Consider the following 23,016-nt stretch of genomic DNA (forward strand, 5'->3'; position numbering starts at 1 on the left):
AATTAAAAACACCTGTTCTATGAAAGACACTATAAAGAGAATGAGAAGAGAAGCTACAGACTGGGAGAAAATATTTTCAAAAGACATGTCTGATAAAGGACTGTTATCCAAAGCGTACGTAGGACTTAAAGCTCAGCGATAAGAAAGCAAACAACCTGATTAAGTCAGTCAGGCAAAAGATCTGAACGGACACCCAGCACAGAAGATACACAGATAGCAAGTAATCATGTGAGAAGATGCTCAGCATCATGCCTCATTAGAGAACTGCAAATTAAAATAAGAATGAGATACCACTACATAGCTGTTAAAATGGCAAAAATTCAAAACACCGAAATCTGGCAATGTGGGGCAAGAGGAACTCATTCATTATTGGTGGGGACATAAAATGGTCCAGCCACTTTAGAATACAGTCTGATGGTTCTTTACAAAGCTAAACATATTCTTACCATATGATCCATTAACTGTGCTCCTTGGAATTTACCCAAATGAGGTGAAAACTTATATCCACACAAAACCTACACTCGGATGTTTTAGCAGTTTTACTCATAATTGCCAAAATGTGGAAGCAACCAATACATCCTTCAATAGGTGAATGGATCAATAAACTGGTACATAAATACAATGGGATATTATTCAGTACTAAAAAGAAACGAGCTATCAAGCCACAAAAAGGCTAGAAGAACCTTAAAGGTATATTACTATGTCAAAGACGCCAATATGAAAGGATGCACATCATATGAGTCCACCTATGTGGCATTCTGGAAAAGGCAAAACTATGGAGGCAGTAAAAACATCAGTGGTTTCCCGAAGTTTAGAGGGAGGGAGGGATGAATAGATGGAGCACAGATGATTTTTAAAGTAGTGAAACCATTCTGTAGGAAACTATAAGTGTGGGTACATTTGTAAAAAACCCATAGAATGTACAGCACAGAGTGAGTCCTAATGTAAACTATGGGCTTTGGGTGATAATGTGTCAATGTAGGTTCATCACTTGTAGCAAATGTACCACTCTGGCTGGGGATGTTGCTAGTGGGAGAGGCCATGTGTGTGGCTTGGGGGAGGGAAATGTGAGAACTCTTGTACTTTCTGCTCATTTTTGCTGTGAGCCTAAAATTGCTCTTCAAGTCAATTACTTAAAAACTAACTTCTGGCTCTTGTCCACAACCATAAAACTCTTCCAAAATACGGATTCCATGTGGAACCTTCTCCTTCCGTAGTGATCTCTTTCAAATCCAAACTTGTAGAGGTGTTTTGGGTGGTTCAGTCTAAGCTGCATGCCGATGATGGGTTGGAGATCTGGATGAAACCTTGGGGAAAAGGACCATGATATGAGAGCTTCCATAGACATAGGAAGCTACACTGCCACCATTGTGGCAAATGTCCGCTATAGATGCCGATGTGGAAAGGGATGCAACCCACATTAACGTTTTTCAAGGACTAAGTCCATTACAGGCATAACACCTGAATAATTAATTCACTCTCTTCTCCCCACTGGAAGGAAAAAAATTATCTTCTCCTTTTTGATATTCACTCGAGTTTCTTATACATGTACTTTTTTTCGGTGGGGACGTTCCTGTCAGAAATGTAAGTGCACCCATGACTTTCTCAAACTGCTTTCGATAAATTCACTTCCAGAAATTTTTTACTAAAAGGGTTAGTATTTCCTCACACTAAGATTTAAGGACAAAATAAGCAAAGTTTACATTTATTAAGCTCCTTTTATGTCAGTATGCAAATGTAATTACTCCTAGCAAATGTATATTTTGGTTGTCTGCAAAACATCCAGATGTTGGAGAAATATCCAAAGATAGTTTTTAAAATGCTAGGATTATCAACTGACTCTATTCGTGGAAGGATGATTCCCTCTTTGCTTTTGACAGTAAACTTGGAAATTAAGGGACTTGGCTATTCCAATAGGAAGTAAAAATACAAAGATTAAGGAAATTCCTACAGCAGGAATAATATAAAAGACAGGAAGAAAGGAAGAAGGCACCAGAAAAGAAAGAAGGGCAGGCTCTGGGAGAGCAGAGGTTGGGGAGGTGTGGTGACGCTGAGTACTATAGAATATTGGTTGAAACCCAAAGGATCACAAAGAGAAGGGAAAAGTAGGTTGTAAACTCAGCTAAGATGCAGAGGAGAGTATACAACTCTTCCGTGTAATATAGAGATGTTTGCATTAACACAACTTTACATTTATGGCTCATTATGAAAGATACTAAAATACCGTAAACGAGGAAATGTGTAATGAAAAGGAGGATAACTCTTAAAAGGAAGAGGCTGACCAATACTGAATTTTTAAAAAATTACTCAAGTAATGTTATTTACAGAATGGCAGGAAGTAGATGTGCTAGAACTGTGTGGATTCCTAAGTCACATTGTAGTTGTTGCAGTTGTGGTCTTTCTTTTGATTTTCACTGAGCCCTGTGGAGGATGTGACAGAATAGGCATTTCTTGGTGTTGCCCATAACTGTTATTTGTTTTTACATTTGTAAAGAGATAGTGGATTGGCTAGATCATTTTTAATGTCTATTTTTGTCCCCATATCCTTTGACCTTTCTCCCTCCTATATTCTTTGAACAGAGTTTCTGTTTTTAGCCCTTAGAAGAAAAAACAAAATGCCAAAAAAAATTAGTTTATATTCATTTATTCAATCAGTAAATATTTATTGAGTTCCTGCTTTCTATGTGCCGAAGATTCAAGAGTGAAGTAGTGTCTCAGGTCTTAGGACATTATAGTTTAGCAGAAAGAGAACAATACAAAGAATATATAAAAATATGTCAAGAGCTGTGAGTTAAAATAAAGCAGGCGACAAGAGGCTTTAGGAATGGAGTAGGGGCTGCTATTTTGTATGGAGTGGTCAGGGTAGGCCCCTGATAAGACAACATTTTATTAATTTGTTTCTACAATCAATTTTGAGGATCGGTTCAGATTCAATCCTGTGTCATATGCTCTTTAAAGTAGTGCACGTGCTCTCAAAATCCTTCTAGATTCCGCATAACAGGTTATTGGCGTATGTCACTAGTTCTAAATAAGTTGACTGAGCCCCTGTCATCAAGGATTCAATTTTTTAAATTCTGTTCCATCAAAGAAAATATTGTAAAAATTTTCAATAAAGATTAAAATAAAAAATCATTTTGGTTAATCAGAAAATTAGGTAATCCGTAACACTGATGCCCTAAATATTCCACCATAAAGAAGTCTTGTTGTATTTGTGACCGATCTTTTCACTGGGAAGATGAAAATGTCTTCCAGCTTGAGGTCAAGGTCTAGTGACATGCCCACATCTTCCTCCTGGTGTGTCAGACACGGGGAGGAGACCAGGGATGGGGCAGCAGAGGTTTGACTGACTCCAAAAAAATCAATCATTATTATTGACAAAAATAAAATAATTACCTCTGATGAAAACCACTTTTCTCCCTTATCACCAACTTCTCTGGCACTTGTGGTTGCAGTTTCAGCATCTTTGTTATGGTTTCAGTGTCTGTCGTTAGCTTATAACCATTGCCATTTGTTGAGTTCCTCCTATGATCCAGACATGCTGCGTGTTGTGTCTCTAATTCTGATGTCTGTGAAGCGGAGAGGAGTTTCATTCTCCGTCATGTAACACATCTTGTAGTGGCTGAGCCAGGATGAGGATAAGATACATCCATCTGATTATACAGCTCATGTTTCCATGACATTGTGTGGCTTCTCAAGGAAAGCCTCTGTAGGATGGGTACTGGCCACTGACGTGGGGCCTCATGTCCTGGCCAGTGCATATTTCTTTTCAGGCAGATAGAGCATGACCAAGGTCTGGCTTAGGAAATCCATAATTGCTTTGAATTCTGCACCACAGAAGATTTTAAGTTCATGGCAGCCTTGGTGGCCAAAACGGCAGCCTTCTGAAAAAACAAAACCAAAATCAAAAACCGGCTTCTCTACCTATTGATTCCAATTTCCTGGCAAAGTGATTCACCTGACGTCATAAAGACTAAGCACTTTTTTTCTCCCCATCCTAACCTTCCTTGGAAGTTGGTAACTGTGACTCCATTGCCTGTTCTGTTCAGGTTCCCCTTTGATCTGTGAACAATGAACAATGTAACCAAAACTATTTTTAAGCAACTTCTGTGTAGTGATCAACGCGCAGCGTTTCCTCTGTCACCCTGAGCCTGTGAATTCCTGACCCTGAGTGATACATCCCTCTGTAGTGCCTAGCAGTAGTTTTTAAACTTTTGGTAACTACAAATCTTTCTAGAAATTTGAGTTTTTTTGGCAGCTGTGTACCTTTTATCAAGGAGTAAAGGTGAATACGAGCCCACCTAATGCGAAAGTGTGTGGCTGTTAATATCACATACTTTCACAAACAAAAAATAAGTAAATAAGATAAGTATAAATGATACAGGAGCTTAAAATGTCAGAAGCTGGCTCTTACTGGATTTTCCCCTCACTCTGCCAGCCTGCCCGTGAACCTAATAACTTCCTGGGGAAATTCTTGAAAATGTTTCAGTGTACTTCTTTAGTCCTTTTTTCTCTCTGCTTGTTTTACATAGTTGATATTCAATTGAACATAATTGGTTGTAATAATGCATACAAATCAGGGGTGGACCTAGGGGTCGACAAACGTTTTCCATAAAGGGCCAGGTGGCAAATGTTTTAGGCTTTGAAGACCATGCAACTCATCAACTCTGCTGTTGTAATGTGCAAACAGCCATCAATGATACGTAAACAGATGGGCACAGACGGGTTTCAATAAAACTTTATTTATGAAGCCTGAGATGTGTGTGTTGTGCTGACTCCTGGGCCATGCTATTAAAATGGACTTATTATTAGTAATATCTGTCAGTTAAAGATAATATCTGTCTAGCATAGTTTATTCGAATTCACTAATTTAAAAAAACCCAGTGGCTCAAATTAGTTAATATAATTTTAAAGATTTTACTATCATTACTCAAAGTCCATGCAGTGAAACAGCTATTTTTTTCTATATAATTATTGATTTTTGGAGGAAAAATTAATTCTCTTTGCATAGTATCTCATGTAAAAGTAAAAAAAAATATCATGTAAAGGTTAAGTCATTAGCAATTTCTGGAACTAAACAGCATCAGTTATTGTTTTAATCGGTTACTGAGTAAGATTAGACATTTTTTCTAAACTGTGAGAAAAAGCAAGATGTACAATTACACATTTTATTGGAAAACAAGCAGAAGCGCAGTGGTAGTAATTGTGGAGACGAGCACCACAGAGCCAGGCGGGGGAGTCCACTGAACGATGTGTAATCCAGCTGGAGTGCCACCAGCACTTCTCTGTCTCCACCCGTGCTGAATTTACCACCAAGATAGCTCCCGCCTGTCTTGCTCCAGAGCAGGCCCTAGTTTGGACACTGCTACCTTTAGCACGTACCCCTATCATACCTACCCTTTTTTGAGGGGGGGGGGAAGATTAGCCCTGAGCTAACTACTGCCAATCCTCCTCTTTTTCTTGAGGAAGACTGGCCCTGAGCTACACCCATGCCAATCTTCTTCTACTTTATACGTGGGACGCCTACCACAGCATGGCTTGCCATGCCACAAGCAAGTCGTGCCATGTGCCACAGCAAGTTGTGCCATGTCCGCACCTGGGATCCGGACCAGCGAACCCAAGCCACCGAAGCAGAATGTGCATGCTTAACCGCTGTGCCACTAGGCCGGCCCCACACCTACACTTTTATTCCCACTCCTGAGCAGAAGCCATGCTCTAGATTGGTGTTTCTGAAAGGTGACTTCAGTCGGTTTGTCTTCTATGAAAAAGCGTTCTGTAAGTTAAAAATGTTTAGGAAGTGCTGCGTTAGTCAAATTTTACTGCAGGACTTCTCAGAGCTTTTAATATGGTGACCTGTACTGTGATTTAATAATACAGAAAGTTTCCCAAGCTCATGAGAAATGGACCGCCCTTTTCCTTTTTCACAGAATAACATGCAGAACTAGTGTTTGGTGTAAAACACTTTGGGAAATGCCAGTGGATCCACCTTTCCTGTTGTTCTTTCTTTAATACTTAGCGTCTCCGTGCACTCCCCTAGGGACCTTCTCTGTCTCATAGGGTGACAGTCCAGTATGTAATGTGTTAACCATAGTCCAATGTTAATGCCTGAGAGTGAGGCTATATGCCGTATTCACTTCAGGATTATTTGTGGCTCCTGGAGAGCCAATGTTCCATTTCAAGTAACTGATGAAGCTACTCTGGCATTGGCCATGTTGCAGTGTCTTATGACATGTATCTATATGTGCGTAGATAGAGACCTATATCACTCACCAGAACGTGCGTCATGCCTTATTCTTCTTTTTTGCCCTGTTTTAAGACAGTATCGTACACATAGTAAGAACTGTTTTTGTTGAACTAATGAACAGATTTATGAGTGAATGATTTTAATGGAGGGGTTTCAGATATTATGTCAGAACGATGGGAGTATTGCTTTGGGTCAGGAGGGCTTTTGGTGGCAACTGGAAAATCAAAGCATGAAGGCCACTTATTTTCACAGCACCCACGGGCAGGACCTGCCAAACTCTGCTTGGAAACCCCTGGGAGTGTGCAAGGCTACTCACTTGATTCACTTTAGATACTACTTTCTTTCCCTCTCTCTCCTACTTGCCTTTCTTTTTTTTTTTTTGAAGATTGGCACCCGAGCTAACAACTGTTGCCAATCTTTTTTTAATTTTTTTTTGCTTTTTCTCCCCCAGACTCCCAAGTACATAGTCATATATTTTAGTTGTGGGTCCTTCTAGTTGTGTCATGTGGGACACGGACTCAGCATGGCCTGATGAGTGGTGCCATGTCTGAGCCCAGGATCCAAACCAGTGAAACCCTGGGCTGCTGCAGCGGAGTGCCGCAGCGGAGTGCACAAACATAACCACTCGGCCATAGGGCTGGCCCCCTACTTGAACCTGAAGAAGATAAAAACGTATCGACAAAGTACCTAATTTCCTTAATTGCGTTATTATCTGAATTGTGGTCTAATTTACATAGCAAAAGAGAAAGAGCGTGGCTGCAAGTGAAACTGTAATCTGTACATTATCTGAGTATTTTCTAGACGTACTCTTACCAGCTCCCGCCATATTTCCGTGAGGTGATGAATATAAAGACAGGAGCGCTGAGTCACTGAAAGGCCTAAGTGAACACCTGACTCCTCAGAGCTCCTTGTGGTAGAACCTCTACTGCTATCCATGGCATGGAGTTTCCTTCATTCCCTTTTCAGTGGTGTTTCTTTGGGATAAATGACCCGCTTAACAAGTCAGGAGCGCAGAGGAGAGCTCTGAGTAGTCAGCGGTGCTCTGTTCACTGTTGATTTGTTGAGAGTCCCAGAGAAAATGCAGAGCTACAAGATACTTTCCTATCTTTTAAAAACCCCTCGTCGAGATCTTGGACAAGAAACAAGAACACTAATACTTTACCTATATTTTTGAGCTGCGGTTTTTTGGTTAGAAAAGATGCTAGAGGTTTGCAGGAAGTACCTGTAGTTCCTGCTGAAAATTAGACTCACGTGAACGTGTGTGTACCTAGGACCCTCACTTTTCATGTATTAGTAGTGTTGGAACAGTCAAGAAATTTAGTAAAAATAGCTGGAATAAAGATGACAACGCACTCTCACAAGTGAAAAAGAAAGGTACAAACTTTCCAATGGAAATGGACAAAAATTATGAAATGGCAATTCATAAAAGATTATCAACTTTGCTAGGAGTCAAAGCAATTAAAATTGAACAATGTTAAGATATAACCTTTAATCTTTCATTTATAAGTCTGGAATGGCTAAAGTGATTGATGAAACCCAGTATTGGTAGGTTTGGGAAAGCAGACACTTTCATGCCTTATTGGTGAGGATGTGAACTGGGTCCTATTTTGACCTTACCCTAAGCCACAGTTTTGTACGTTATACATAAATACCCATAAACTGACCTTCACGTGACAGATTTGACTTTGTAGATCAGTTGACAAGCAAGGATCATTGAGAGTTATCTTATGTGGTGTCAGTCTGCCAGCCAGCTTCATTCTTACCAATCCAACCTTTGCACATCTTTTCGAGAAATCAGTATGCATGAAAGTAAGAGGCTGTCTTGTGCAAACTTCCTGGAGGGAACTTATGACAAGGAAGTACACAGAAAAGTATAAAAAGTTCAAAACCATGTATATTCTCATTGCTGTGTGGTCTAGAGTCAAAAAAAAAAAAAAAAGGGAAATAACTTAGGGCCTATTAATAGAGGAGGAGTCGTGCATCAGAGAATGCCTGAGCGCTTAGGCCCTGGGTAAGAACTTGGGCTTTGGAATCTGGCAGACCTGAGTTTGATTATTCACTCTATTATCACTAAGCTCTGTGACTGTGAGCAAATATTTAACCTCTCCAAGCCTCAATTTTCTCATCTATAATATGTAGACAATAATTCTATTTCATTTATTATATTGTTATAAGGATTAAATGGGTTAATGCCCATAAATGCTTAGCACAAAGCCTCTCACGGTGCAAGTGTACAATAAATCTCCGGCCGCTGGAAGCTGTGAAGGAGCGTGAAGTGGTGCATGCATGGGCGTATTCACCAGGGAGAGGCTGGGAGGCAGGTCCTTCAATAGTGGTCTAACGGTTCTCTGGGTACCCGGATTTGGATGAATTTCCTTTTTTTAAACTTTTCTGTCCTGTCTGACTTTTCTCTTTTTACACTAATCATCTTGTTTTTATCAGAAAAAATACAACAAAGCTATTTTAATTTAGGGAAAAAAATTAAGTACAGTTTAAGAGAGATTGTTCTGGGGCCGTGTTTCAAAGAAAATAGTAGTCACAATAATCTTTCTTTTATTTTTGTCTTTTAACAAAACGGAACCTCAGGTGCACAAGTGGGTTAATCCCAGTTGCATGGCTGCTGCAGGGCAAGCTAGACCTTAATTGCTCTTCTTTCCAGGCACGGATCTAGATTATATTTCCCAGATGCAACCCTGTTCTCTCCCGCCGTCCTTGCTTCTAGATGGGACTAGATAACTGGTTCTTACCAGTGAAATGTGACCACAGAATAAATGTCACTTCCACATCAAAGTAGTTAAGAGTAGGTGTGCCTTTCCATCCTTGTCATCATCGGTCTACAATGATCCTCTTATACTCAGTTAATTAAATTGTGTAATGTACCACCAGGAACCTACCTTCAACCGAAGGACTTAAACCTTCCAAATCACTTACATCTATGTCCTCCTTCCTTTTTTTTTTTTCTGCTGAGGAGGATTAGCCCTGAGCTAACATCTGTGCCAAACTTCCTTTACTTTATATGTGGGTTGCCTGTCACAGTATGGCTGACAAGTGGTGTAAGTCCACACTGGTGATCCAAACCTGTGAACCTGGGCCACAAAAGCAGAGTGCGCCAAACTTAACCACTGCACCACGGGGCTGTCCCTCATGTCCTCCTTCCTTTTGATATTCTCTAAGTACATATTTGTAAGTGGAATTTCTGGAGCTTCACAGTATGCAGATGTTTAAATCTACATGATAATGCCAAACTGCTTTCCAAAGTGTTTTACCAATTTCTAATGCCATGAGTAACATATGCTGCTCCATATCCTTAGCCATCACAGTGGTATTATCAGGCTTCTTAATTTTGCCCAAGTGAATAGGAATAAAATGGGGTCACACTGTAGTCTTGGTTTACATTTTCATGATCCCTAGTAAGCTTAAACCAAGATACTTCTGAAGAAAAGAATTAAGAGAAAGGGCTTGCCCTACTAGAAATTAAGATTAAATTATAAGGCTACAGTAATTAAGATAAAATGGTACTAGTTAACGATAGACAAATTTATCAATGAAACAGACTAGAGAATCTGAAACAGACGCACATATATGTGGAACTATGATATATGACAGGTAGAGTGGGAAAAGGAGGAACTATTTATTAACCAGAGATAGAAAGTTTGGTTATCTAAAGAGAAAAAAAGCATTTGGATCTCTGCCCTATAATACATACAGAAATAACCACTAGAAAGGTTAAAAATTTAAGTGTCAAATGCAAGACTTTAAAATTTAGTAGGGGTAAGTCTTTCTGACTTTGGGGTAAGGAAGAATTTATTAAGGAACAAAAAGCACTAATCATAGAGTAAAATATTGATAAATTTGATTACATTAAAATTAATATTTTTTTGTTCATCAAAGACATCATAAAGGAAGTGAAAAGATAACCTACAAAATGAGAGAAAATATTTGCAACACCTACAACAACCAAAGAATTACTATGGTAAATACATAAAGAATTCTTACATACCAATAAGAAAATGACAAATTGTCCAGTTGAAAAAGTGGAATATTATATTAACATGCATTCTACAGAAGAATAAATTTTATGTGGATTACATGTTACATTTGATGAAGGACAAATTAATTTTTTTCAGATAAATTAAAATATTCAGACCAGAAAGTAAAAAGAAAAGAAAATATATTGAGTTTCCTCACTTGCTTGTATCTTCTTCATTCAAAAAAAAAAATATGTATCTTCTCATATCTTGCTTACATTGTGCTTATATCTTCTTCCCTCAAAAATAAAATGCTTTCCTTCAAAAATGGGTCCTACTGATCCACTCTGTGGTCACGCATATATAAGTGGTATTAATGTTCCAGAGTGCTAGACTTTGCAGGTCTGAATGTTTGTTTGCTTGTGCATATGCATGCTCACACACTCATATACTTACCCACTCATATTTATGATATGTGTTTATTTATATAATAAATTACAGTTGCATTACATTATAATTACATTTATTGTAATAAATTTATTACATTTATTATTATATATATTGCTCATATATGTATGATATTTATTCTGGATATATTAATTCAACATCTTCTTTTTTCCAGGCATCGTCCTAGTCTCTGAGGAAATGAAAAAGACAAACAAACAGTTCCTGGAAGGACATACAATAAAGAAAATCAACAAGTAAATTATTGTCATATTAGAAGATGCTAAGTACCGTGAATGAAAATGGAGCAACAAAGAGAGATCAAGTGAGACCTGAATTGGTGTGCATGTACAGCTTTAAATTGGCTGGTCAGGGAAAGCCACAATGCGATAGCAATATTTGAGCAAAGAATTGAAGTGGGTAAAGGAGGGAGCCACAATTTTGTCTGAGGAAAGAGAATATCTGACAGAGTAAATAGCAAGAGATAAGGCTTGGAGGCAGGAGCATGGCTGACATGTCTGAGAAACAACAAGTTGGCCATTGTAACTGCAGTGGAGTGATAACGGGGAAAGAGGAGCAGGAGATGATATCAGAGAGCGAATGGGAAATGAGAGCGTAGATCATGGAGCTCTTGTAAACCCCTATGAAGACTTTGGGTGTATATATATTTACAATTATTACATCCTCTTGATAAATTGACCCCTTTATCATTATATAATGATCTCCTTTGTCTTTTGTTACAGTTTTTGACCTAAAGTCTATTTTGTATGATATAAATATAGCTACCCCGTTCTCTTTTGGTTCCCAGTTGCACAGAATATCTTCTTCCATCCCTTTACTCTGAGCTGATGTGTGTCCTTAAAGCTGAAGTGAGTCTCTTATAAGCAACATGTAATTGGGTCTTGTTTTTTATCCTTTCAGTTATTCTATGTCTTTTGATTGGAGAATTTTATCCATTTACATTTATAGTAACTAGTGATGAGTAAGGACTTACTAATGCCATTTTAATTTCTTTCTGGCTGTTTAGTAGTTTCCTTGATTCTTTCTTCCTCTCTTGCTGTATTTCTTTGTGAATTGATGATTTTCTGTAGTGGTATGCTTTGATTCCTGTCTCTTTATCTTTTGTGTATCTACTGTGGGTCTTTGCTTTGTTGGTTACCATGAAGCTTACATAAAACATCTTACAGTCTGTTGTAAGCTGATAACAACTTAACTTTGATTGCATATGAAAACTCTACCCTTTTATTCCTCTCTACACATTTTATGTTTTTGATGTCACATTTACCTGTTTTTTATAGTGTGTCTCCATTAACAAATTATGGTAGCTGTATTTGCTTTTAATACTTTTGTCCTTTAACATTTACACTAGAGTTAAGTGATTAACACACGTTGGAGCACCTAAATAGATTAAACAATACTAACGGATCTTAAGGGAGAAATAGACAATAATATAATAATATTAGGGGACTTCAATACTCCATGTTCAACATTGGATATATTATCCAGACAGAAAATCAATAAGGAAACATTGGACTTGAACTATACTTTAGACCAAATGGACCTAACAAACATATACAGATCATTCCATCCAACAGGAGCAGAGGACATATTCTTCTCGAACACTCACAAACCATTCTCCAGGATAGGTCATATGATAGGTCAAAAAACAAGTGGCAAATTTAAGAAGATTGAAATCATACCAAGAATCTTTTCTGACCATGATGCTATGAAACTAGAAGTCAATAACAGGAGGAAAACCGGAAAATTCACAAATATACGAAAATTAAACAATAAATTCCTGAACAAACAGTAGGTCAATGAATAAATCAAAAGTATCTTGAAATAAATGAAAATTGAAACACAAAACTTAAGGGACGCTGCAAAAGCAGTTCTAAGAGGGAAGTTTATAGTGATAAATGCTTACGTTAGAAAAAAAAAATCTCAAATAAAAACCTAACTTTATACCTCAAGGAACTAGAAAAAGAAGAGCAAATTAAGCTCAAAGTTATCAGAATGAAGGGAATAATGAAGATCACAGCAGAAATAAGTGAAATAGAAACCAGAAAAACAATAGAAAAGAGCAATGAAGCTAAGAGATGTTTGTTTCAAGAGATAAACAAAACTGATGAATCTTTAGCTGGAATAACTAAGAAAAAAGGGAGAAGACTCAAATAAATAAAATCAGAAATGAAGGAGGAGACATAACTGATATTACAGAAATATAAAGGATCATAAGAGACTACTCTGAATAATTATACACTGAGAAATCAGCTAACCTAGAAGACATGGATAAATTCCTAGAGACATACTACCTACCAAGACTGAATCATGAAGAAAAGAAACCTGAACAGACCGATAACGAGTAAGGAGATTTAATCAGTAATCAAAAACCTTCCAATGAAGAAAAGCCCGAGAACAGATGATTACATTGGTGAATTCTACCAGGCATTTAAAGAAGAATTAACTTCTCAAACTCTCCCAACCTTTCTCAAACTCTTCAAAAAATTGGATAGGAGGGAACACTCTCAAACTCATTTTGTAAGGCCAGCAGCACACTGATACCAAAGTCAGATAAAGACACTAGACAAAAGAAAATTGCAGGACAATATACCTGATAAATATAGATGCAAAAATTCTCAACAAAATACTAGCAAACTGAACCCAACAGCACATTGAAAGGATCATACACCATGACCAAGTGGAATTTACCCTACGATGCAAGGATGGTTCAATACATGTAAATTAATAAATGTGATAAAATCACATTAATAGAATGAAAGATAAAACTCTTAAGATCATCTCAATAGATGCAGAAAAAGCATTTGACGAAATTCAACATACTTTCATGATATTAACATATTGGGTGTAGAAGGAATGTACCACAACATAATAAAGGCCATATACGACAAGCCCACAGCTGACATCATACTCAACAGTGAAAGTTGAAAGCTTTTCTTCTAAGATCAGGAACAAGACAAGGGAGCCCACTCTCACCAATCCTCTTCAAGATAGTACTGAATATCCTAGCCAGAGTAATTAGGCAAGCAAAGGAAATCAAATTCATCCAAATCAAAAAGGAAGAAGTAAAAGTGTCTCTGTTTGTGTATGATATGACCTTATATATAGAAAATCCCAAAGACTCTATCAAAAAACTGACAATTAATAAACAAATTCAGTAAAGTTACAGGTTACAAAATCAACATACAGAAATCAGTTGTGTTTCTAAACACTACCAATGAAACATCTGAAAAAGGAATAAAGAAAACATGGGGGTGGCCCAGTGGCTGAGTGATTAAGTTCGCGCGCTCTGCTTTGGCGGCCTAGGGTTTTGCGGGTTTGGATCAAGGGTGTGGACATGGCACCGCTCATCAAGCCATGCTGAGGTGGCGTCCAACATAGCACAACAAGAGGCACTCACAACTAGAATATACAGCTATGTACTGGGGGGCTTTGGGGAGAAGAAGAAGGAAAAAAATTAAAAAATTAAAAGAAAAAGAAATAGAGAAAACAATTCCCTTCACAGTAGCATCAAAAACAATAAAACACTTTGGAATAAATTTAGCCAAGGAAGTGAAAGATCTGAAAATTATAAGATATTGATGAAAGAAATTGAGGAAGACAGAAATAAATGGAAAGATACTCTGTACTCATGACTTTGAATAATTAATATTGTTAAAATGTCCATATTATCAAAGCCATCTATAGATTCAATGCAATTCCTATCAAAATTCCAATGGCATTTTTCACAGAAATAGAAAAAAACAATCAAAATTTGTATGGAATCACTAAAGACCCTTAAGAGCCAAAGAACCTTGAGAAAGAAGAAGAAAGCTAGGGCCATCACATTTCCTGATTTCAAACTATATTACAAAGCTGTAGTAATCAAAACAGTATGGTGCTGGCATAAAAACAGACACATAGTCCAATGGAATAGAATCAAGAGCCCAGAGATAAACCCACGCTTATATAGTCAATTAGTATTTGACAAGTGAGCCAAGAATACTCAATAGGGAAAAATAGTCTCTTCAAAAAATGGTGCTGGGAAAACTAGATATTAACGTGTAAAAGAATGAAATTGGACCCCTATATAAAGCCACTTACAAAAATTAGCTCAAAATGTATTAGACTTAAATGTAAGACCTGAAACCATAAAATCGTAGAAGAAAGCATAGAGATAAGGCTCCTTGACATTGGTTTGGCAGTGAATTTTTGTACGTGACACCAAAAGCACAAGCAACAAAGGCAAAATAAATAAGTGAGATTACCTGAAATTAAAAAGTTTCTGCACAGTAAAAGAAAAAATCAACAAAATGAAAAGGCAACCTATGGAATGACGGAAAAATATTTGTAAGCCATCCATCTAATAAGGGGTTAATACCAAAAAATATGTAAGGAACTCATACAATTTAACAGCAGAAAAACAAACAATTCAATTGAAAAGTGGGTAGAGGACCTGGAGAGATATTTTTCCAAAGACATACAAATGGCCAACTGTAAATGAAAAGGCGCTCAACGTCACTAATCATGAGAGAAATGAAAATTAAAACCACAATGAGATGGCACCTCACACCTCTTAGAAAGGCTATTATCAAAAAGACAAGAGATAAGCATTGGTAAGTATATAGAGAAAAGGGAGCCCTTGTACAATATTGGTGGAATATAAATTGGTGCAGCCACTACGGAAAGCAGTATGGAGGTTCCTCAAAAAATTAAAAACAGAGCTACCATATGACCCAGCAATCCCCCTTCTGGGTATATATCAGAAGGAAATTGTCGCTGTCTTGAAGAGATATCTGCACCTCCATGTTCATTGAAGCATTATTCACAATAGCCAAGACATGTAAACAATCTAAGAGTCCATGGACAGATGAATGGATAGAGAAAATGTGGTACATCAATACAATGGAATATTATTCAGTTATGAAAAAACAAGGATTTGCCTTTTGCAACGACATGTTTCTTGTTTGTTACTTAATTCTTCACCAGAGACTCCAGTCACGCTTCAAAAAGCTTAAAAGTGAATAATTCATTCGGAGAGTTTAAGAAATGCCATTTCAGTATGATAAATAAAAATTCAGCAATTGGTCAAATCGTCTATTTGACTGAAAACATAAGAAAAAGCCACAGGCACAATTCCTGGCTTTATGTCTGTAGACGGTCATCCTTCACTTAATGTACAATCACTATCATTTTGGTATTTTAAAAAGAATTCATTTATTCAACAACCATTTGGTTGGTGACTACTGCAGAGCAGACATCCTGCTAGTGCCAGGGACCCAGAGAGGACTCGGGCAAGTTCCCTCATCTCAAGGAGGCTGCCACCTAGTGGGAGGGGCCGAAATACAATTGAGTAGGGGAATAAAATGAGTTGAGTGATAGAACAGTGGTGGTGACAAAGTTCCAAGGGAGCAGGGAAGATAGCACAACTTAATTTTATCTAGAGAATTCAGAAAAACTGTAGGAAGAGGAGAAGTTTATAAGTAATTATGTATGGAGCTGGGATGGGTATTCCAAGTAAAAGGAAGCAACGTGTGAGGAGTATAAAAGAGGATGGCACGTTTAGCTGGTGGCAGACACGTTTGTTCAGTCTAGAGGTTTGGGAGCATATGAGGGAGTGATGGAAGGCGAATCTGAAAGGAAAAGCAGTGTTAGATCTTGAATGACTCTGCACACGACAATGAGAGATTTGAAATGAATCCTGTAGGCAATGGGAATTAGCACAGAGGTTTTCAGTAGGAAAATGGCATCATTAGATTAAGGCTTTGGAATGAATACTCTGGCAGTGCTGTGGAGAATAGACTGGAAAGGGAGGAGACCCAGGACTGGGAAGCTAGTTGGTCTACTGCAATAGTCCTAACAAGGGATGATGAGGGCCTGCCTTGAGCAGTGCGGAAAGAGAGGAGGAGACATAGTGAAGAGCTGTTTGGAAGGTAGACTTAGCCCGGCTTGGTGGAGAATGACATCTGGGTGGAGTGCAGCGAGTCTAAGACGACCTCCAGGTATCCGTATTTGGAAACTGGGTGGAAAATGGCACGCTACTTCAAGTCAAGGAGTAATAGTAATAGGAGGAGAAGCATTTTGAGTAGAAAGATGTGATCAGAGTTTAGGAACTGATGGTGTAGCCAGGTGGAGATAACTAAAAAGGTGTTCTGAAGTTCAGGGTGAAGTCTGGCTGGAAAATTAAATGCCGTTAATGAAAAATCTCTTAGAGGTAGGGCCAGCCAGTGGCGCAATGGTTAAGTGTGCACATTCTGCTTCGGCAGCCCAGTGTTCCCTGGTTCGATTCCCGGTGTGGACATGGCACTGCTTGACAAGCCATGCTGTGGTAGGCGTCCCACATATAAAGTAGAGGAAGATGGGCACAGATGTAGCTCAGGGCCAGTCTTCCTCACCAAAAAGAGGAGGATTGGCAACAGATGTTAGCTCAGGGCTGATCTTCCTCAAAAAAAAAAAATCTCTTAGAGGTTAACCTGTAATTTGTATTGAAATATAGGACTTTATTTTCATATCCCTAATAGTAATGGCACACCTTTTCGCTACACACACAATTAATAAATACATTTTTTAAGTGCCTATGTAAAACAAAATAAGACAAAAGAGCCCAACACAACAAATTGAGTGCCAGAAAAGTTGCAATGCAACAAAAACACTCAAATTGAAACCCTGCTGGAGGCAGCGCAAATTGAAACTGCATTTTGGGAAGATTGTATCTCGCAATATGCAGCAAGAGCTGCAAAGATGATCATGTAATTTTGCCTAGTAATCCTACTCCTGGTTATCAAAGGGAAATAATTCAGGGTGTATTCGTGAAAAATTACCTTATAGATGTGATCTATACAACTAGTTATAAGAGAATGGTTCAACATGTGTGTGTATATGTTTACTCGGAGTAGAAACATAAAGACTATGAAGAAACATGGGAAGATATTTACATTGATGTTAAAATAGTTATAATTGTCACAATTATGCAAACATATGTATACCAACAGAGGCTCACTGGAAAAACATTAAAAATGAAAACTGTCAGAATGGTAAGATTGTAGACAATTTTCTCTTTTTTTCCCAAAATAAAGTTCATGTAAGGACAACTTTTCAAAAGCTTTTCAAAAGGTATATGTTGAGTTGCAATAAAGCAAACAAGTGCATATAGACGTGTTCCAAACACTCTTATTTAAATGTTTCTTAAGTACCTGGGGAGGACGGTGTAAAGAAATGAGGGTCACTTGAGAGAGCGCAGAGGAGAGAAATGAGGAGAAAAGGAAGGCGAAGGAATGAGCAGCTCAGCGGGGCAGCAGCAGCCCTTCGCCCCCCAAGGGAGTCACTAGGGCTGGCATCAGGGGCTCAGGATCCATGGTGGCAGAAGCCTCAGGTGACATGACAGCAGATGTTACACTGGGTAGGTGGGAGAGCAGGACCACAGGGACCACCCACCTCATCCTCGTGCTGGGCCATGACACTGACATGGCCTTGGGGAATGTCTGCAGTGGAAGATTTAAATTTAGACTGATGGCAGAAGATGAGACAACCACATTTCTTTATGCATACATTTGGGTTCATTGACACGTTAACCACAGGAGAAGGGGAAAGGGCCACAAGGTGTGGGGTGAGTACGAGTGGAGGCAAAGGAACTTTTTTTCAAAGAAAAAAAGCACCAGTCTTGCAAAGACTTTCCGTGATTCCACACCCGCCTCGAAAGCCCCCTCTTACCACAGGAAGTGCGCTGACCATTAGAGGGATAAAAGAGGCTCGAGAGCAGCATTCTTCATTCTCTGCCTGCACAGCTCACAGGACCTCAGCCATGCGACCTCTCCTCCTGGCCTTGCTCGGGATCTGCTGTCTCACGGCGCAGGTTGTGGAAGGTAAGTCGAAAGGCGGCTTATGAGATAAGGAACAGATATGCAGGCAGGTGGGCATACGTTTTGGTTTTGACTCCGGTTTTGACTGGAGTAAATTGCTCCCCCAAGCTGAGGCTCAGACTTGCCCTATGCAAAATGGGAGTGATAACTTTGACTCTAGAGGACCTTGTAAATTCTGAAGATAGAACCTGGTTAGAATCTGGACCGGTACTTTTCGTAACCGAGAGATTTTGGATAAAATTCTTAACCTCTCTGGGCCTACACTTACTTATCTATAGGTTGAATATAATGACAGATACTCTTACCTGGGATTAAAATGAAATAAATCTTATGATCACTTATTAGATTTCCTCACAAGTAGTCCTTTCTTGATTAATGTTAGCTGTAGAATGGTGGTGATGATTATATATGCCTTTGTAGCTTTTGGCTATTTAGTATGGATCTTGATAAATTCTCAAAAATGTTGAGAGTTCAGTCACAATGTGGGAGTGTATGTTCTGAAGCAAATCAATGTTTTCTATTTAAAAAAATGACTGGAAGCTCAGACCTTCATACTCAGCAAATCAGTATAATCTCTAAGTAGATAGGAGACTATTCTTCCTGCTCTGAGAGTTGCTCCTGTTTATGATAAACTTCTTGAGTTTATAAGAGACCATATGATAAAGCTAACAAATAGATCAAGGGCTTAAACACAACCAAATAAGCCTGCAAGAGCACCAGACGAGACTTAGATGGCCTGAGCCCGACCTGAGCATTCTACAACGTGTTTCTTAAACAATCATCTTTTTCCAATTGGTTGGAGTGTATTTCTCCTTGTGGCTCTGGAAAGAAGAGAGAATATCCTTTGGATATAATTAATGTTTCAGTTAACTCTCCTTTCAACTTCTTGATTTGTAGACTTGTTCCTTACACTAGAATATCTGAATTCGGTCATGGATCCCTAAGGCTGTCCATGAATAGAGGTGGCAAACTCTGGAACTCCCTGAAATTGTGCAAAAAATAAAAAATATTGATGAAACAAGAAAGTTTGAGACTACTAAATTATCCCAAATACTGCAACATGGCTGGCATGTTGCCGAGACGCTAGGTGTGCCCTACCTGGGCAGGGAAAGGACGCTCTGTTGGAGGCTGAGGAGGCCTGCAATTGCTTGGCTCAGACTCCCAGGTTTTCTAACTTGAATGACTTCTCCAGGGTCCACTGGGGCTTAGCTTCTTATGTACAGCAGTGGGACAAAGCAATCTCTGGTTTGACTCAACTCTGCAACTTGAGCGAAGGTGGTGTCGTCATAACACAGACACACAAATGTTGCTGAGAATAAGGAGGTTTTGAGGTTTAAAGTCCGGCAGGATTCTCTGGATCTTGGGAGTCTGTGCTAGATACTTCACAGAAAGAGACATTATTTCTCAAGAAGTGAGAGAAATAGAGAAAACAAAGCAGATCTCCCTCTTTTGCTGGGTTCAGAGATGATTCAACATTAAAAATAAATTGGCAAAGATACAGGGTAAAGAATGTGTAGACTGGGTACTGAGAATGAGAAAGGATTGGTGAAGAAAGGCAATGTTAGTGAACACCTTTTGTTTAGTTTCGTGTTTTAAAGAAAGCCTTCTGGTATCAGCCACACTACAGTTCAAACTTGATCATCATCAGCTGGTACTTTAGATGCTTTTTCACTGAATATTTCTCTGGGAAGCAAATACCAGTCTCTCCAGCTTAGGAGAAAATCGGCACTTAGAAACCTTGATTAGATTTTACAAAACCCTTAATATTGTTAACTCTCCTCTTAAGTTATTTTCCTTTCTCTAGTGTAAGATGTTCTCTGGACTATAACGTTTAATTCTGCTTGCGCCATTTGTATTGAGGATGATTACTTTGTGAACGGCTTCCTTTATATATCTCACATTTTACCATTTAAAATGAGAATATCTTTATTTATTTGGTCAAAAACAAGCCGCCTCCTCCAGGCTTAATGTTGCCTTTTCCAAATTACTCTATATGACATCATTCTTTGTTATTTTATTTATAGCACTGCAACATTTATACTATTTGAAGTTATATTTTATTTTTGTTTGCTTGGTTTTCTTCACCAGGTGTGGGGAGTGAAGTCCTGGAAAAGAGCATATGTGTGAGTCTAACGACCCGGCGACTGCCAGTGAAAAACATCAAGACCTACACCATCAAGGAGGGCTCCATGAGAGCAATCATGTGAGTTTGTCTCCCCAAAGCTGGGCTCAATGGAACACAGTGTACAGAAATGCTGCCCTCCTCAGGAAAAATAAGTCAGTGTGGAGGAAGGCCTCAACTTAGCCAACAGCTCCTTTGTTTTTCCATAGTAACCATGTCTTTATGTAGCACAAAATAGTGATTATCACAAAAATTTCACAACCAAATAGAGTATCATCCTCCTTTGTGATTTAGCTTAGCAGAAGAATCTGACTGGGAACCCGATGAGTACTGTGCACAGTTCTGAGGGTTAGGGTTACAGATGGCTGGTTCAGATCAGGATTTGACCATATAGCTACACAGGTGCTTTGCTCCCCTCCTTCCCTACCCTATGGTGTGTTGGAGTAGAGTGCCATGTTTTATCAGTTGCCCTATCTCAAGGAAATGTGTCAAAAACTAGCCTACATGGTACCACTCTCTTTGCAGGATCACATTCTCAGAATAGCAGCTCTTCTCAACACACAAGTGCAGCTTTGTCCAAAGAAATGAAGAGAAATCACCTTTTGTCCAGAAAATAAGATGATTGTGTTTAGATATTTGAAAAGGAGGATGTGTAATTATTGGACTAGATGACCTCAAATGTCCAGTTTAGTTAGAATATTTTGTAGCACTGATGAGAAAAGGCGCCTGTGAATTAAGGTGAACGAAGATGCTAGGTGTAACCCGGAGACACTTCTCCTTCATGTTAAAAAAGATCGTAGAAGAAAGATTCTCATTTTTGGTCTTGTGATTCTGAAAGACTATTTTGTCCGGTAATTTCTGCACAAGATCTTTTGTATTTGATCTGATCTTAACTCCTGGTTCCAAACCTTTGAGGATGTGACTAACTTTGCCTATCTTTTCCTCGGATTGCAGATTTATTACCAAACGGGGCCTTAAAGTCTGTGCTGACCCACAAGTTGAGTGGGTGAAAAAAGCAGTCGAAAGTGTGGACAAGACCACCAGAAGCAGAGTGATCCAGACCAAGCCTACAGGACCCCAACAAACCACCAAGACAGCTACGACCCTGACGACATAGTGGACTTCCAGCACCTTGTCCCCCTCACTAGCCAGCTAGCTCATTTCCCTTTACAAACTCATGGACTAATTAGATTATATTCACCTTTTATGAAAGTGCTGCATGAGTCAAATTATTTTCTTATGTTTTTATTTTTCATGTCTTTCATATTCATTTAGATGTTCTAATTAATAAATATTTATTATTAAGAATAGTCCAAAAGACTATTCACTATGTTTTGGGAAAAGTAATATATCATTTATGTTCTATTTTTGTTCTAACTATACCTCCCTTTGATGGTATCCATGATGGGAGAGATTTTGGCCAGTGTTTATCAGAGAGGAAAGCTATATTCATCATTCTTAGGTTCCAGCTTGAAGTGGTTCTCTACACATGAGTCACAAGTGACAACTGTGGCAATGGCAACAATTCAAGATTTCTTTCAACCTGTCTTTATAATGGAGCTCTGTTTATGGAATAAGGGAGAAAATAATCCAACTGTCACTGGGTTCCCATTCTGAGGGTCGGCTACTCAAAGAGTGATTTCACTCAAGTTTGATCTCTAGGAAATTCTCTCACCTCTCTGTGTTTCATTTGATCTCCTGTGAAAGGGAAAAAAGACAGGGCTTGTCAGTTCTTTCATTTGTCAAGGTAGCAAAGGTTAGACTTCTGGGGAAAAGATACTTTATGCAAATAAAAGTCAATGCTCTTTGAATTGGACAATGATCTCACTGCCTTTCTGTGATTTCTGTAATTGTCACTACTCCTGTTATCATACGAGTCATGCTTCTCTGCCAGTAAGCTTTTAATACCCCAAACACTGTCACCTGGAACATTTCTTGAATGTGATCATAATTTGCAGTCAAGTTTTAATAAAATGCTCATCTGGTCACTCTACCTCAGACTCAGGCCTGCTTATGTTCCCATTAGATTGCTGATTTGGTTCATGTTCATGGCTCTGCTCTCCAAGTAGCCGATGGTGTACACACCTAGTTCTACATGACTCCACATTGTAAGAACTGAGCGTGCCTTGATGGTTTCAAGGGAAGAGAAAGTACTAACTGTAGTCTAGTCCTGAGGGGACGCTCCGCGGCATCAAATACTTTCAGAGGGTAACTGAGGGCAGCTTGTTGGAATCGGCTCACTTACTTCTAGTGACCCAGAGTGGAAACCATTAAAAGGCTGCCTCTTGGCAAAAGTTGGGGTCATCTATCCTTTCTCTTTGCTATTTGCCCACAACAATTTTCAAAGCTGGTCTTAAAGAAAACAAACACTAAGAATAAAACACT

General features: G+C 38.7%; 1 protein-coding gene across 1 annotated transcript; it reads left to right on the forward strand.

The window, feature by feature from the left end:
• The first annotated feature begins 10,867 nt into the window (after positions 1-10,867).
• Positions 10,868-22,602, forward strand: XCL1 (X-C motif chemokine ligand 1). The gene is made up of 4 exons (XM_046683346.1): positions 10,868-10,978; positions 18,366-18,512; positions 20,598-20,712; positions 21,586-22,602. The coding sequence occupies exons 2-4, from the start codon at positions 18,452-18,454 to the stop codon at positions 21,746-21,748; spliced, it is 339 nt and encodes a 112-aa protein (XP_046539302.1). The 5' UTR covers positions 10,868-10,978; positions 18,366-18,451; the 3' UTR covers positions 21,749-22,602.
• The last annotated feature ends 414 nt before the right edge of the window (positions 22,603-23,016 follow it).

The sequence above is a fragment of the Equus quagga genome, chromosome 13, assembly GCF_021613505.1.
Source record: "Equus quagga isolate Etosha38 chromosome 13, UCLA_HA_Equagga_1.0, whole genome shotgun sequence".
Lineage (NCBI taxonomy): Eukaryota > Metazoa > Chordata > Mammalia > Perissodactyla > Equidae > Equus > Equus quagga.

Coding starts and splice junctions, on each gene's coding strand:
- XCL1 (XM_046683346.1), top strand. CDS start 18,452: ATGCGACCTCTCCTCCTGGCCTTGCTCGGGATCTGCTGTCTCACGGCG. Junction 18,513..20,597: donor CACGGCGCAGGTTGTGGAAG/GTAAGTCGAAAG, acceptor TTTCTTCACCAG/GTGTGGGGAGTGAAGTCCTG. Junction 20,713..21,585: donor GGCTCCATGAGAGCAATCAT/GTGAGTTTGTCT, acceptor CTCGGATTGCAG/ATTTATTACCAAACGGGGCC.